The 14,130-nt window shown below is 41.2% G+C and overlaps 7 protein-coding genes across 9 annotated transcripts; 1 reads left to right on the top strand and 6 right to left on the bottom strand.

The window, feature by feature from the left end:
* Positions 1-289: 289 nt before the first annotated feature.
* Positions 290-2,188, bottom strand: LOC116919458 (meiosis-specific nuclear structural protein 1). The gene is made up of 6 exons (XM_032925459.2): positions 1,861-2,188; positions 1,669-1,792; positions 1,377-1,609; positions 1,072-1,315; positions 802-1,005; positions 290-730 (listed from the first exon to the last, which is right to left on the bottom strand). Exons 1-6 carry the CDS (start codon positions 1,944-1,946, stop codon positions 368-370), a joined length of 1,254 nt encoding a protein of 417 aa, XP_032781350.2. The 5' UTR covers positions 1,947-2,188; the 3' UTR covers positions 290-367.
* Positions 2,189-2,503: 315 nt separating this feature from the next.
* On the top strand, positions 2,504-4,386 carry LOC116936131 (translocating chain-associated membrane protein 1). Its single transcript, XM_045175183.1, has 4 exons — positions 2,504-2,834; positions 2,904-3,083; positions 3,152-3,593; positions 3,657-4,386. The coding sequence occupies exons 1-4, from the start codon at positions 2,706-2,708 to the stop codon at positions 4,040-4,042; spliced, it is 1,137 nt and encodes a 378-aa protein (XP_045031118.1). The 5' UTR covers positions 2,504-2,705; the 3' UTR covers positions 4,043-4,386.
* A 130-nt stretch (positions 4,387-4,516) lies between these two features.
* Positions 4,517-5,620, bottom strand: LOC116936132 (glycine-rich cell wall structural protein). Its single transcript, XM_032943328.2, has 2 exons — positions 5,421-5,620; positions 4,517-5,350 (listed from the first exon to the last, which is right to left on the bottom strand). The coding sequence occupies exons 1-2, from the start codon at positions 5,445-5,447 to the stop codon at positions 4,637-4,639; spliced, it is 741 nt and encodes a 246-aa protein (XP_032799219.2). The 5' UTR covers positions 5,448-5,620; the 3' UTR covers positions 4,517-4,636.
* A 1,457-nt stretch (positions 5,621-7,077) lies between these two features.
* Positions 7,078-8,020, bottom strand: LOC116920886 (cuticle protein 6.4). The gene is made up of 4 exons (XM_032927050.2): positions 7,841-8,020; positions 7,580-7,746; positions 7,366-7,494; positions 7,078-7,281 (listed from the first exon to the last, which is right to left on the bottom strand). Exons 1-4 carry the CDS (start codon positions 7,874-7,876, stop codon positions 7,266-7,268), a joined length of 348 nt encoding a protein of 115 aa, XP_032782941.2. The 5' UTR covers positions 7,877-8,020; the 3' UTR covers positions 7,078-7,265.
* A 1,184-nt stretch (positions 8,021-9,204) lies between these two features.
* Positions 9,205-10,850, bottom strand: LOC116933865 (postacrosomal sheath WW domain-binding protein). The gene is made up of 4 exons (XM_045175389.1): positions 10,178-10,850; positions 9,882-10,072; positions 9,705-9,803; positions 9,205-9,621 (listed from the first exon to the last, which is right to left on the bottom strand). Exons 1-4 carry the CDS (start codon positions 10,268-10,270, stop codon positions 9,531-9,533), a joined length of 474 nt encoding a protein of 157 aa, XP_045031324.1. The 5' UTR covers positions 10,271-10,850; the 3' UTR covers positions 9,205-9,530.
* A 146-nt stretch (positions 10,851-10,996) lies between these two features.
* LOC116920274 (3-oxoacyl-[acyl-carrier-protein] reductase FabG) lies at positions 10,997-13,014 on the bottom strand. Of its 3 annotated transcripts, XM_045175299.1 has the most exons (10): positions 12,871-13,006; positions 12,680-12,786; positions 12,510-12,619; positions 12,293-12,442; positions 12,069-12,231; positions 11,892-11,985; positions 11,675-11,744; positions 11,567-11,603; positions 11,426-11,489; positions 10,997-11,340 (listed from the first exon to the last, which is right to left on the bottom strand). In XM_045175299.1, exons 3-10 carry the CDS (start codon positions 12,547-12,549, stop codon positions 11,182-11,184), a joined length of 777 nt encoding a protein of 258 aa, XP_045031234.1. In that variant the 5' UTR covers positions 12,550-12,619; positions 12,680-12,786; positions 12,871-13,006; the 3' UTR covers positions 10,997-11,181. The 3 variants fall into 3 exon arrangements, with proteins under 3 accessions (XP_045031234.1, XP_032782338.1, XP_045031229.1); XM_032926447.2 differs by lacking the exon at positions 12,680-12,786 and having other exon boundaries at positions 12,871-13,014; XM_045175294.1 differs by lacking the exon at positions 12,871-13,006 and having other exon boundaries at positions 12,680-12,804.
* Positions 13,015-13,232: 218 nt separating this feature from the next.
* Positions 13,233-14,063, bottom strand: LOC123466522. Its single transcript, XM_045175383.1, has 2 exons — positions 13,902-14,063; positions 13,233-13,805 (listed from the first exon to the last, which is right to left on the bottom strand). Exons 1-2 carry the CDS (start codon positions 13,920-13,922, stop codon positions 13,326-13,328), a joined length of 501 nt encoding a protein of 166 aa, XP_045031318.1. The 5' UTR covers positions 13,923-14,063; the 3' UTR covers positions 13,233-13,325.
* Positions 14,064-14,130: the final 67 nt, after the last annotated feature.

Raw genomic sequence — 14,130 nt, forward strand, 5'->3', positions numbered from 1 at the left:
AAGAATATCACCGATTGCAAGAGAAGAAATATTTCGCAAGCATTGCAATGGGTGGAAACTTACGTGTTCGATGTCCATCAGCAAATTGCAGTTTTTTTTTGTTTCGTATTGTCTACGACCTACGAGATGCTTTTTCATTTCTTGCCTTCTAGATGTTATGTCACATTGAAATTGTTTAATAACGTAAAAAAAGGAAAAAAAACCTTGTCGAATCAGGAAACCCTGTCAATGTGTTAAAAAAAAAACCATTTTCTCTCACCAAGGGCAAAAGCAGACAGACTGAAAAAAATAATTTTCACTTCTTTATGTATAAACTGTCACACAGCCATTGGTATTTTCTGGAATGTCAAGCAGAATAATCGCCATTTTACCATAAATCTGGATCGTCTTGAATCGGGACGTGCCGACGGAACTGGGCCTGGATGTTTTCAGGTAGGGAACTCATTTCTGCCATGTTCCGGAACAGACCAGGTGGCAAGAAACCAATCAATAGCGGAGCGTGTTGCTCCAAGATTCTTCTTCGTTCCTCTGCGATCGCTTCGTCTTCGACCTGTTGACGCAATTCTTCCATGCGTCGTTCTTCCTCCTTCTCGGCGAATTCCAATTTCTTCAGCTGACGTCGCTCTTCGAGTAAGGCCGCCTGTTCTTTCTGCCATTGCGTAAGATCCTTGTGTCTTCGTTCAGCGGCCTCTCGTTCAGCCTTTTCCTCCAACGCAGCTTGCTCCAGCATCTATCAAGAAAATTCGAAAAGTATATCAATCCCATTTTTGCTAGAAATTAGAAAATCGTCAGTATGTTTACCCATAAACGTTCGTTAAGTTCTTCTTCTTTCTGCGCTTTCTTCTTAAGCTCGAGCTGGCGCAATTGTTCAGCCATATCTTCATTCCATTTGATTCGTTGGGCTTGAGTCATCTTCTCTAATTCTTCAGCTTTTTTGTTCTCCAGTTCTTCCTTCTCTTCACAACCGTATTCGATCCATAACTCTTCTCTTTCACGACGCCGGCGCTATGTTTAATTGATTGAAGAAGAAAAATTTAGAAAAATGTCATTTCTCACGTGTTTATGATGTACCTCCTCGACTTCTAAAGCCTTTTGAAGCCGATGGCGGATAGCAGCAAGTTTCTCGGCTTTCTCTTTCCTTTCTTGCTGCTGCATTTGACTCAAGCGACGTCGTTGGAGTTGGCATTCTTCAACTAATCTATCTTCCTCCATTTCAATAAACTTCTGGATGGCTTTCCATTGATTCTGCAATCTGATACAATGGTCTAATTCTTCTGCTAGGCGACGCTTCTTTCGCTCTCGATCTTCTCGTTCCCTGGAATTTAAAATGTTTCGCTTTAGGACAACTCCTTTTAAAAACAGTAGATTTCTCTTACTGTCGCTCTCTTCTCAGTTCAGCCATGAGGATCTCTTGCAGATACATGTCATCCAATTGCCGCTCCTCCATCATCTCAAGCTGCTTGGCAGCCCTGTACTGTTGGGCTTGTTTCACCAGCTCTTGGCAATACTTTTCCTTCTTCCACTTCTCATACAGAAGCTTCCTAATTTCTAATTCATGGTCCAGTTTGAGCTGCTTTTCCATTTCTTCTCTTTCTTGTAATGTGTTTTGCTAAACAAAATTCCATTTACTTAATAGTATAAGTAAAATAAATGCAGATATTTACAGACCTTCTCCATCACCCTCAATGATTCCTTCTCATCCAGTTGCTTCTTTCTCTCTTTCAGTATGTACGCCATTTTCAATTTGGATTCTAGCTCTCTGATTTCAATGCTACTTTCGATAATTTTACGCCTTTACGGTAAACACGACATGTTATGAGGATTGAGGCCTGGTATTATTGTAAACTTAACCAACTATACCTGAACGCTTCATTTTTAAGATCTTCGGCTGTAGCAGTTGACAGTTTCCGTGACAGAAACTTGTTCTGCGAATCCCTGTGGCTCATCCTTAGTCTATGAAAGATAATCGCTTTTAAATGATTGTTGTGAATAGAAAAGTGGCAATCGAAACGTTCAAGATCATGTTATTTATACGCTTTTATTCGTTGCTATGGGCAACAACCTACTGTTCAGACTAAAATCTAAACTAACGCGCTCTCTGCAATGCAATGAAAAATTTATTCTTGCATTTTTTCAGTTTTTTAAATTCAATTAGACTGAAATCATTTTTATTGTTTCCTTATTAAGTCGTCATTGACTAAAAACTGACTAAAGTAGTCAATCAGAAAGGAGAGAGCTGGCGTTTATCTCTAGATGGCGATATAGCGTTCACCCTCTGAAACGTGGAAATGAGACGTGGAAGGCATTCAAGCTAATTGCTATTTATCGAATAAATTTGCAAGATACATGTTAGTACACTATTTAATTATGACGATTCTGAATAGAAAGACTGTTTTCTTTACCCAATTCATTTCTGAATAGATTAGAAAATTAATAAAACAACGTATTTTCTCCATAACTAGATGGCATTGCTCTTCTGCCATCTGACGTGGCATTTGTGGCATAGCCTACGGGTTTCGGTGTGATTCGAATCTGTCACCGGCTCCAGCTGTTTGGTCTGTATTTGCTTTCACACAGCTTTTCTTGAGTTCATCGTTTCCTATCGCTTACTTCTCTTTCCCGCTGGACCCGGAGTTAGTCTCCTGTCATAGCTCCCCTTAACCATCAAATTAACCTAAATTAGTATAAAAGCATATTAAATAAAAATGGTTGTGAAGCCGCGCAAAACCTCGTCCAAAAACCCCCCAATTCTAAGCCATGAATTCGTGATTCAGAATCATGCCGATATTGTCTCATGTGTTGCGATGGTTTTTGTCGTCGGTCTGATGTTCCAGGTAAAAAATTTAGTATCTTTATATGGACATTCTTTTGATGATGATAAAATGATTTTTAAAAATTTACAGACCACCCAGCCACTTGCTTCAATCTTTATTGCGATGCATCACAATGCGACACCTGTTGAAGAACTAACATATGGACAAGAAATGACTTACACAACAGGTCTTAAGGATCTTTGTGCCGTGTTCTTTTACACTCTTATTGGGGTTGTTGTTCACGCTGTTATTCAGGAATACATTCTAGATGTAAGTCTTAGACACTGTCATAGTGGGCAACTTGTAACAAATTAAACGATTGTTCTTTGTTAATATAGAAAATCAAGACCAAGCTTCATCTATCAAAAGTCAAGCAGAGCAAGTTCAATGAATCTGGACAGTTGCTTCTCTTCTACGTTGTGGCTGTCCTTTGGGGTGGAGACGTCATCTTCCGTGAAGGACTCCTCTTTAACGTTTCAGCCCTTTGGAGGGACTATCCCAACATTGCCATGACTTTCATGTTCAAATTTTTCTTCATTGTTCAAATGGCTTACTGGCTTCACTGCTACCCAGAGCTGTATTTCCAGAAGGTCAAGCGTGAAGATATGCCAGCAAGAATCACATATGCCACAATCTACCTGGTTACCATCGCCGCTGCTTACGCAATGAACTTTACTCGACTCGCTCTCTGCCTTCTCGTCCTCCACTATGCGGCCGAGACGGTTTTCCATGTCGCTCGTCTGATTCATTTCGCCGATAAACCTTCCATCGCCGCCAAAGGTATTGATGTACAAATAATTGACATTTTCTCCAAGATACCAATTTAAACGGTTCGTTTTGCAGCATTCTCCGTTTGGAACACCTTGTTTGTTGTCACTCGCCTTGCTTCCATCATCCTGTCCGTTTCAACCTTTTGGTTTGGTCTGGCCGACAATGAATCGGTTAGCTTTGTTGTCCGAGTTTCTGGATTGGCTGCTGTAGTCTCCCTCCAAGTTTACATGCTCCAACGCTTCTTGACTTTCCATTTGAGCCGACGTCGTGAAGCTTCCCGATTGACGGCCACTGCCGAGGCTGAGGCTAAGAAGGCCAAACAGGACAAGAAGGCTAAGAAGGCTCGTGAAGCGGCTAGCAAGAAGAGCACAGAAGAGAAGGAAATTAGCGAATTGCCTGAAGTTGACCAAAACACCAGCAAGAGCTTGCGCCAACGCGGAGCTGCAAAGTCCAAATAAAAATACTGAAAAGAAGAGCTTGATTGAGAGGAACATGAAGCAAAAACTCACAAATCTTAAGCGCCACAACAACAGCAACAAACAAACAAAAAATTGCAAAAAAAAAATAAAAGAAGTTATTAAAAAATTGAAATGAAGTTTAAAATGTGCGGGTGAGGGGAACTTATACAACCAATATCAAATTTCCTATATTAATAAAGACAAAAAAAATAGATTTTTACGAGACTATATGAAAGAAAGAAAGCAAAAACTCCTTTCCCCACTCCTCTGATCCACTCCTCCCCCTTTTCCAGGTGTGTGTTTGCGCGTTTGTGTGCGGATGAAAAGAAAATCGTTGAAATGAATTATTCTTGGACATGTTTTTTTTTTCTAAATTTTGTTATTCTAATTGTTGGTCCAACAACAACAACAAAAAAAAGGTAAAAATACAACCTTTTTTGTTTTTCTCTTCTTTACAGAAAAAAAAAAATTGAATTCGTTCAATGAATTGCGTTTATATTGCGTGAGAATTAATTTAAGTCACAAATTTGATGATAACGAAAATTTTCAAAAACATGTTACTCGTGGTTCAATTAGTATCAGTTAAAAATGAATTTATTGTCGTTCATTGGCTGCAGAATCTCCGCCTTCATAGGAAGAAGATGACGCATCCGAGGATGAACGATAAGGCCGCTGTTGGCTGCCGTAGCCGTAGGGATTGAAAGCACTCTGACCGTACAGACTCTGTTGATTGTAGAGGCCGTACTGTCCGTAAGGGCTTTGTTGGCCGTATTGACCGTAGAGTCCACTCTGCTGGCCATAAAGACTCGCCGGAAAACCTCCTGCAGCACCGAAACCTGAGCCACCGAAACCTGGGAAACTTCCAACTCCGTAACTGGGATATCCACTAGCTCCGTAAAGTGATCCACCACCGAATCCTTGCTGTCCGTAACCAGCGCTGCCGAAACCTCCTGGATAGGAGGCACCAAATCCTCCCAGTCCGGCACCACCGAACTGTTGCTGGCCGCCGAAAGCTGACGATGGATAGCCAGCCACAGCCTGTTGGCCGTAAAGGCTCTGCTGGTTGTAGCCGATTGCCGCTTGGCTGCCGTACAGCGAGCCGGAAGAATACGGTGAACTCAAACCCCCGTAGGATGGAAATGCGGATGCTCCTCCGAATCCTCCTACCCCCGTACCGAAACCACCACCACCACCACCTAAAATGCTTCCGAATCCGCCCAAAAGATTCCTCCCCGCAGGCTGTTGGTCACTACTAGCAGCTGACCTTTCCTCGGCCGATGCTGTGCTCCAACACACCGCCACAGTCACCTAAATCAAACCAAAGAATCGTTTAAAACTTAGATTTTTTTTTACAAGAAAGAAGGAGATGCTTTAATACCAAAATCCACTGAGTGACGTAAAACATGTTGTTTGTTTTGTTTTGTTTTTTTCTTGCGCACTGAAACGTATCACCCACACGCACTTCTGTTTGGAAACGTATAATGGGAGAAATCGAGCGAATAAGAACGGGAGAAAGCTCGGAGGAAAGAAGATAGAACTCGACTGGTTGATCAATGCTGGTCGACAGACGAGGTTTTATACCTGGCAGCTGTATATACCTGGCGGAGGCATCCTGCATTTTTTGTCGTTGCTTACGCACATGTCCTTCGATTGTTTCGTCGTTCGTGTACGCATAATGTGCTCGATGAGCGTCCCTCATGACTACAATATCGATAGGATCCTTTGTGCACTAACAGCGTCTGTAAAGATTTATGTCATAACAACATCTTTGTAATTCTTCCACCTTCACCTTGAACCAAACAATTAAATGACCGGTTCTTTTTTTTTCTGTGGAGGAAATCGTTTTTTTTTTAAATATTACATTCAAATAAATTCTGTGAATTGAATTGAAGGCAAAAGAATGGACAGACTAAACAAAGGTCGGAATTGCGCACCGCACGCGATCGCGACTGTTGGTCAAACATATTCTGACTTGACTTTCTAAAGGAAAGCTCTTCGATTCTTTGATTTTTAAATGGAAAGATCAGACATTCCCTTTTTCAGGCGTCGACCAATAAGTGTGTGAGCTCAAAGCGAAAAAACTTTGACGCCAGGTGATCCATAGGAGAAAGTTTGGCCGAAGAATTCTTTTAATTCGAAGCTGCCGCGTGTATGCAAATACATGTTGAGCATAATATATAGGGTGGATTTGCCAAATGGGTTCCACAAGAACGGGATGCTGTCAAGCACTTTGACCACAATTTTGAACGGATGTTGTCGGTCGTTCCATCATTTCGCCATCAAATGTGCAGAGACATTAAGAAACACGCAACTTGATAGGATAATAATGGCGTTTAACGTTTCGCTGAATGTTTGTGAAGAAAACGTCTCACTGGAACACGGCGGATATGGACGAGTTCCGGTCGTGATTTTCCAAACATGATGTCATTATATAAAAGCCAGTAGACCTTTGACTTTAAGCAACATCATAAGATTTCGGTTTTTCGCGAATAAAAAGCCCTTATCGTTTGAAAACACGAGCTTTCAGAAAGGCGCAATGACCTCGCTCATAATACGCAACGAGGGCCTTCCCTCACACTATTTTGCTAATGAAAACGATGACGATCTGTAGGTGAAATTAGTATGGAGGTTCCGAGACACAGATCGAGGTTAACGACAGCAGCACAGCTTTCTATTTATTCTGCACGTTACATATGATGTAGTGGCAAACGAGGAGAAAGTGGTCGTATGGAGACTGACGCATGTCCTGGAACTTGTGACTCTTCTAGATCTTTGCTATACAGAGTTTGGTTTTTTTCATTTCTTATTACATCATCGAACGTTGGGGCGTTGTTAGTTTTGAACTGACATTGGGCGGAATCAAACGTGCACGGGCTATAATGTGGAATTGCTGGAAGGTGTAGATAATCATTAACTGCAGTGCAGGATCTCCACAAAACTTAAACTATAGACAACAGGATTTTTGGAGAAAAACGGGGGTCAAACGGCACTTCGTTTATCATTGCGGTTTAGAAATCAAACATCAAGAGACACAATTTTGTTTTACTTTTTTTCTATTTTGTATATTTCAATTAGTATAAAGTCAAGTTTGTTCTTACAAAAATAAGGAGGGCTCAACCCTATCCGGGCATGATCTCGAAAATTATGAAAGAAAGCAATCGTATTTCTTTTGAGGTCAATTCATTTATAAATATAGAGACGGAAGACTGGTGATCCACACGGTTTAACCATAATACGGCCTGTAAAAACGAATGATGGATCAACGTTGATTTCATTTTGCTCATCAATTATATTCGCTTATTTTAGCACTGTATAATACTAACCCGTTGTAGCCGTAAGGTGCATAACCACCAAAACCACCATAACCAAAAGGCTGATAGCCATAGCCACCGTAGGCACTATGAGGCACAAACCCATGGTATCCACCATAAGAGGGCGGGTATCCTCCATATCTACCATAAAAGAGGAAAACAAAAAGTTGCACATCATTCATGTGAATCTATGTGTTTCCTAGTGCATTACAATTTATTTACGTACCCATATTGGCCGGGATAGCCGTACCCGTAAGCAGCTCCACCAATCAAACTTCCTAGAATTCCTCCCAAATGTCTTCCTTGAGCTTCACCGCCACCTTCGGATCTCACGGCTGCTCCTTGCTGTCCTTCATCGCAAGAGACGCCATTCAAAACAGCTGCCAACGTCAACTTGAATTTGAAAAAAAACAAAAACAAAACACGAACCAAATTATTTAAAAAAATGCGTTGATTGAAAACTCGATGAATTCATTTCAATTGTTACCAACAAAACAGCGAAGAAAACGAATCGATTCTTCATCCTTTCCTTTGATTAGTTAACACAGAAAACGAGCCCAGGCCTTGACTGTTCGCTTCTCTTGTCGTGTCGTAGAATGAATGCCGAGGGACCGCCAACCACAACACCGTTTTATACGCATCCGTAAGGTACTAGTGACCCAGGTGAGTGAGTGGCCTATGGGACCTTGGAGCGCATTGTCTGAACGCCGGTCATAACAATCAAAAGATCTTGGTTAACAGGATGGGAAATAGCGTTTCTTCAGCCGAGAATATAAGGAAAAAGAATGAACCTTCACCTTGAACTCAATTCCTTTAGGCAACTTCACTTAGGAATAGATTTCTGTAGACTACGGCGGAAGTCTCGCTTTTTATCTACAGAATACACAGCACTCATATTAAACTCGTGTTTTGATTAACAATGGCAAGTCCTTTTTACGACATGATTAGGATACAAGAACAAAATTATAATAATCTGTAATTTGTTTTAAATGTGAGATTAAAAACAAAATTTCTTTTACCCCCATCACGCGATGAAATCATCACGAGGAAAGTTTTGCTGAACTGCGCACGAATGAACTCATCCTCGCCAATTTCTTTTTTTTTTTTTTAGAATATTAAAAATCACGCCCATCGTTTCGTTCTTTACCACCTCCCAATCATTTTGCAATTCTATTGTGTGTGTGTTTTTTTTTTTCATGATGATATGCCCAATCAAGGAAAGACGAAGAAATGTTGAACGTGATGTTGCGCTTCTCTGTCACGGTATCAGCACATGCAAAGGTTAGGCGAAGGGAAGGAGAACCGTGGCCTATATTTAAACCTTGCGACGGAATACAAAAGTGATGTAGGAAAACCCAAACATGGTATAATATAATCATAGTATCATCATCTAATACGCATCCTTGTCTTTGTGTTATTCCAAAAGAATAATGCACGGCGTTATCACGTCTTGAGGACATCGGATGTCGGGGCTTCCGGCCCACCGAAATTGAAGGCCACTTTAATACTAGTATAGCACTAATTTTAAGTTTCAGCAAGCATCAATGATTCGATCCACTGAATCGCAACGTCTGGAGCAAGTCAATTCTTAAAAGGAACTTGTTTCACATAAACAGTCGTGCTCCAATTTCTCTCTTACCGGCATGAATTTTCACTCTCACTATCCCATTGTTTTATTTTTTTTTTCGTATTACATCGCACACGCACGATTTCATTTTCAAATGCTGGAAGAGGTCGGCCAACACAACAAAACTAGATCATACGAACTTAAAACAGCTGTCTCCCGCATTGCAGGTTTAAAATCCAACGACAACAAAATTATCCATAACGAGATGGATTGAGAACGCGGTCTGAACGATGATGGCTCTTTATATTCTTATCCCTTTCTTACGTGCTATTTTTAACAATGAGGTGAGACAATAAGACGACGATAGAATTACATGTGGGTCACAGTGTACACAATCATATAGAGACTATATAGAAATCGAGGCGTGGTAAATGTCTGCGGCGCCTTTTAAATGCAAAATCACTCAATCATCATAATATCAGGTCTATGTAGAACAATTTTCTCTTCATGACAAACCGTCGAGTGTAAAAAAAAAATAAAGCTGCAGTCACTGCAGTCGTAATAAATACATGAATCGGCAAAACGATGTCGACTTGTGGACACACAAGTTCTAGAAGCCGTAGCCGAAACCCGGGTAGCCGAATCCTCCGAGTCCGTAACCGAATCCACCGAGTCCGTACCCATATCCTCCTAATGGATACCTATATTCCATCACACAGAAATGCATTAACATATTTACAGTTGAATGGCTATATCTGATCATTTGCAACAATTCGAAACTTACCCGATGCCTCCGTACAAAGGATAAGTAGGCAGAGGTAAACCGTAGCCCAGAGGAAGTCCATAACTAGGAATGCCAAATCCATAACCTAATCCGGGATATCTATTTAACCCCAAACACACGAAATTAGATCGTTGAGGTCGAGGCAAAATTAAAATAATCCGATGACGTTTTGCTTACCCGATACCTCCACCGTAGCCAAAGCCTCCGAATCCATGTTTCTTATGGTGGGTCCTTGCCGTGGCGACGCCCGTTCCAGCGCTAGGACTTGCGGCGGCTGATTTGGCTGGGTCGGCCGCTGCAGGAGCTGGATCTGCTGGCAACGGAGACGATACGATCGGCGATATCAAACCAGCCGACACCACCAACATCTGCCGTTCCACACAACACACAGAAAACATTAAAGGCAAACAGAAATGTGTGTGTTTTTTTTTTGGTTTTTAAAATGTCCCAATTTCGTTGCGTCGCGAACTCACCAGGTACCAACAACACAAATTGGACATTTCCGTGCAGCGTTTATCTGAACTCTCGAACTTCTGAAAGACAACTGACCAGGTCGAACTCCCCATTTGCTTCTTTTATGTTCTAGCACTGCCGGTTGGGAGATCTCCCAATAGTTTTTATTTTCAGCCGGTCAGCTTCAGCTTTCACTTTATATTCTTCCTTTCGTTTTCGCTTGTAGGTGTAACAGACGGCATCGTTTGGCAACCCACGAGCAAAAAAAAAATGTTTTTTTTTTCTTTCATGAAACGTAACTTTTCTTTTTCAAAAGGGTACGGCTATTTCTAGTTAAACGTCAAAATGAGAACTCTGAAATGAGAAAGAGGGTAAACGGGACGAGGTCACTAATGCAAATCTGTCATATAGATAGCCAAACTCTATAGGACTGCGAAACGTCGATGGGTGAACCTTGAACTGATTGGCTGAATGCAGAACAAGCCCTAAAGACAAACGAACCTGTTGGTGTCAAATGAATTCCAAAACAAAAAGAAAACGGATCACAACAGACGCCCGATGAAATGGAGAGTTTTTTCAGTGCAAACTTTCAAATGGTGACGAGGTGCTTGTGAATTGAGGCGGAAAAACGTTCAAAAACGGCCAGAGCTTGGAGAAAGAAGAAAGGGAAAGTTTTCTCTTTCAGTTGTTCTATGCCCTTTTTCGGAGATGAGATCGAAAATGCGAAGCGTAGCTAAACGATGTCGGGAGACATATCCTGGTTTTCTCTTGCGTGGAAAAGAAAGTTTGAACAAAAGGGCCATGACCATATAATCGCTGCCTAATGACGTAATCTGAAATGTCAATCAAACTAAATTTTTATGTTTAGCCAACTTTAGTAGAAATACAAGAATATTGTAAAATTGCATTGAGACTGATGAGACAATTGTCAACAGAGAACATCAACTCCAGGACAGCCTTTGTTGACAAACGATCGTTAGTAAGGCAGAAAAATCATCAAAGAAGGGGGATGCGTTTCTTTTTTTTAACGAGGAGAAAGAGCATGGCGTCCTCCGTCCACTGGTAGCGTAACACCAGTAATGAAACTAGCTTTGTCAGAAGCAAGAAAAGCGATGGCTTCAGCGACTTCCTGAGCGAATCCCGGACGTCCTAAAGGGTGCGTCTCTTGGCAACGGCGAATAAACTGCAAATGAACGCGAAATATTTAGTTTTTCAAATAGAAATGCTTAATCGGGTGATTGCAAAAAAACTGAAGGTTGTTATCATACCTTCCTGTAGATGTCGGTGGTCATTCCACCTCGTTTTTGAAGCTCGGTCAATATCACACCAGGACTATTTAGAAAAAACGGGGAAAGAATTATTTGAAAAACATCCAAGATGCTCAAATGGGCACAATTTATCCTTCATACTTGACTGCATTAACCCGAACAAGTTTTCCAGCTAGTTCTGTAAGTAAATAAGACATACAAAAAACATTTGTTTAAGATAACGTGTTGCTTTACAAAGTAGCTGTTTACCCATGGCTACGCATTGCGTGAATTGATTGACGGCTGCCTTTGACATGTTGTATGCCAACACATTGGTAAACTAGAAATTAAAGAGAAAAAACATTTTCAACTGCTTTGTTTCAAATACCTGCGTATTTTCAAAATTCGAATATTTCCCTCCCGTTCGAGGTTTGTTGTTACAAAAGGCAACACCATCTACAGACAAATGTGTACAACATCAACTCACCGGACGGATGCCGTTGACACTTGATACGTTGACGATATTGCCACGAGAATTTATCAAATGGGGAACAGCCAGCATAGTTAATTGGTACATGGAACTGCAATACATAAAGTTTCAAAAAGACGGAGATTTTTAATGGGCCAAGTGAGGCTATGAGGACCAAATAACGTGGGTATATACCGGACGTTAGTTTTCATCATTCGATCCAACTGATCCAACGAAGTGCTTTCAATAGAACCTTGTTCCAGGATTCCGGCATTGTTTATAAGTACGTCAATTCGGCCGAAGAAAGATAAAGTCGAGTGGAAAATGCGCCTCACATCTTCTTCATCAGTCAGATCACCTGTAAAGTGCAAAATAAATCAGTGAAAAATGTACAAGGAACAAGTCTCAGCAGCATATACCGAGCACTGTCTTGGGACGGTTCCACGTCTCTTCGTAGCACTTTTCTGCCACCTGCGACAAGTTGGCATCATTCCTTCCTGTGAGAATCAAATGAGCACCTTGAAGAGCCATCAAAGACGCAGTAGCAGCACCGATTCCTGAACTGGCCCCTGATAAATACAACAACTAAAATTAATCAAAATGTTTTGTGAAATTTAATTAAAGCAATGTGCGAACCTGTTATCAACACAACTTTGTTCAGGAACATTGAAGGCATTGTGGTGGTTGTGGTGAATTTATTTTAGGAATAAATCTAGATGTTAATCATATCAATTGTCAGTCGAAACCTGTTGCATCAAAAAAGTTATTTTCAGACACATCAAGTTATCAACTCAAATTTTCATTACTTTAGTTTAATCTAAACTGGATCGGTAAAACTGTCCTTAAGCAAGTTTAAAAGGCATTGTTCTGACACAACGTATGGACTTGATGCGTAATTCAAGGTCATTTGACTCTTTATATAAGAAGGCATATCAAATGGCTTAAAGTACAATTTAGGGTTATTAAGAACATGTATTCTCAGAAAGAAAAGAATTACCTGTATTGAAATGTCATCGACAGATTTCAAAGTTGCACTGAAGTCTCAGAAAAGGAATTCGAACTGCCCTGGCAACAAACGCGCGAGTATGGATGTCGATCGGACGATCACGTGATCAAAGCATGCAACGGGGTTGGTCTAGCCGAAACAACGACGGAGTTAAAAAAGATTCGACTCTGCAAAAGTGCGAAGACTTGATACATATTCGTAGAAACAAACAAAAAATGTTCGTGGGCGTGGCAGAATCCCGTGTAACAAGCTGTTCTTATTATACCTCTAGCAACGAGCATAGAATAACATTCGTCTTGGTAACGATCGGACTAAACGATTGAGTCGATAGCGAAAATTAAATTAAAACGCAATTTAACACAAGGAACGTAACAATGTATTGACGGTTGGATTACAAATTTATACAACAAAACTTAGGAGTGTGTTGGACGGTGTGTGCATCCTAATTAAACTTTGAAGTTGGAGAAAACGGATGAGAAGGCACTGGTTGAGATTCCGGACAAGTTGGGTGGAATCAATCCACTCGCTTGATTGTGAATCGGGGCGGAGACGCTAGCGGCAACGTTGCGGTTCGGATCGGCACCTGAAAAATTGACTTGATCGGGAAATGCGTTGTCATATCCGTAGGCCGGGCGAGTATTGCTCCCAGCCGGATACGATGCAGAGGATGCGACGGGCACGGCTGGGAAAGGTGCAATCGGTCCGAGTGGAGTGTTGCTGTTTCCGGCTGGATACGATCCAGGAGCAACGTTTGGAATGGTAGGGAAACTGGCTCCGATTGGATAGCCCGGTGCTGAGCCGGGAAATCCACCTGAGATCTGCTGGCCTTGGTTTGATAAGTTGTAACCTTGACGTCCGTCCACAGATTCCGATGTTTCAGTTGGCCGGGCAACAACAGCCGAAACGGACACCAAAAGGATAACCACCTATTAATTTAATTTTTTTTTAAAGTTATAGAATAGAACTTTAGTTAGAAAAAGACGGCAAATTTTGAAATGCAAATGTTTAATTAAAAAACTTACCAAATTGTTTAGTGTGGACATGTCGAGTTGTCGCTGTTGGAAACGAGAGAATGATGCCGAATCGAAAGTTTTGCTCGCAGTTTTATATGCGAGTTTATAGCCGCAGTCATATGCAAAACAGCGTGCAATGGCCTGAAGCGTTTTCCCGCGGTTGCCGAACTGGTTCTACCTGGTTTCTTTGTCGAACGAATGATGATCATCGTGTCTTTGGTTTTCCGGGCTTTTTAAA

Source organism: Daphnia magna, linkage group LG1 (assembly GCF_020631705.1).
Source record: "Daphnia magna isolate NIES linkage group LG1, ASM2063170v1.1, whole genome shotgun sequence".
Taxonomy (NCBI): Eukaryota; Metazoa; Arthropoda; class Branchiopoda; order Diplostraca; family Daphniidae; genus Daphnia; species Daphnia magna.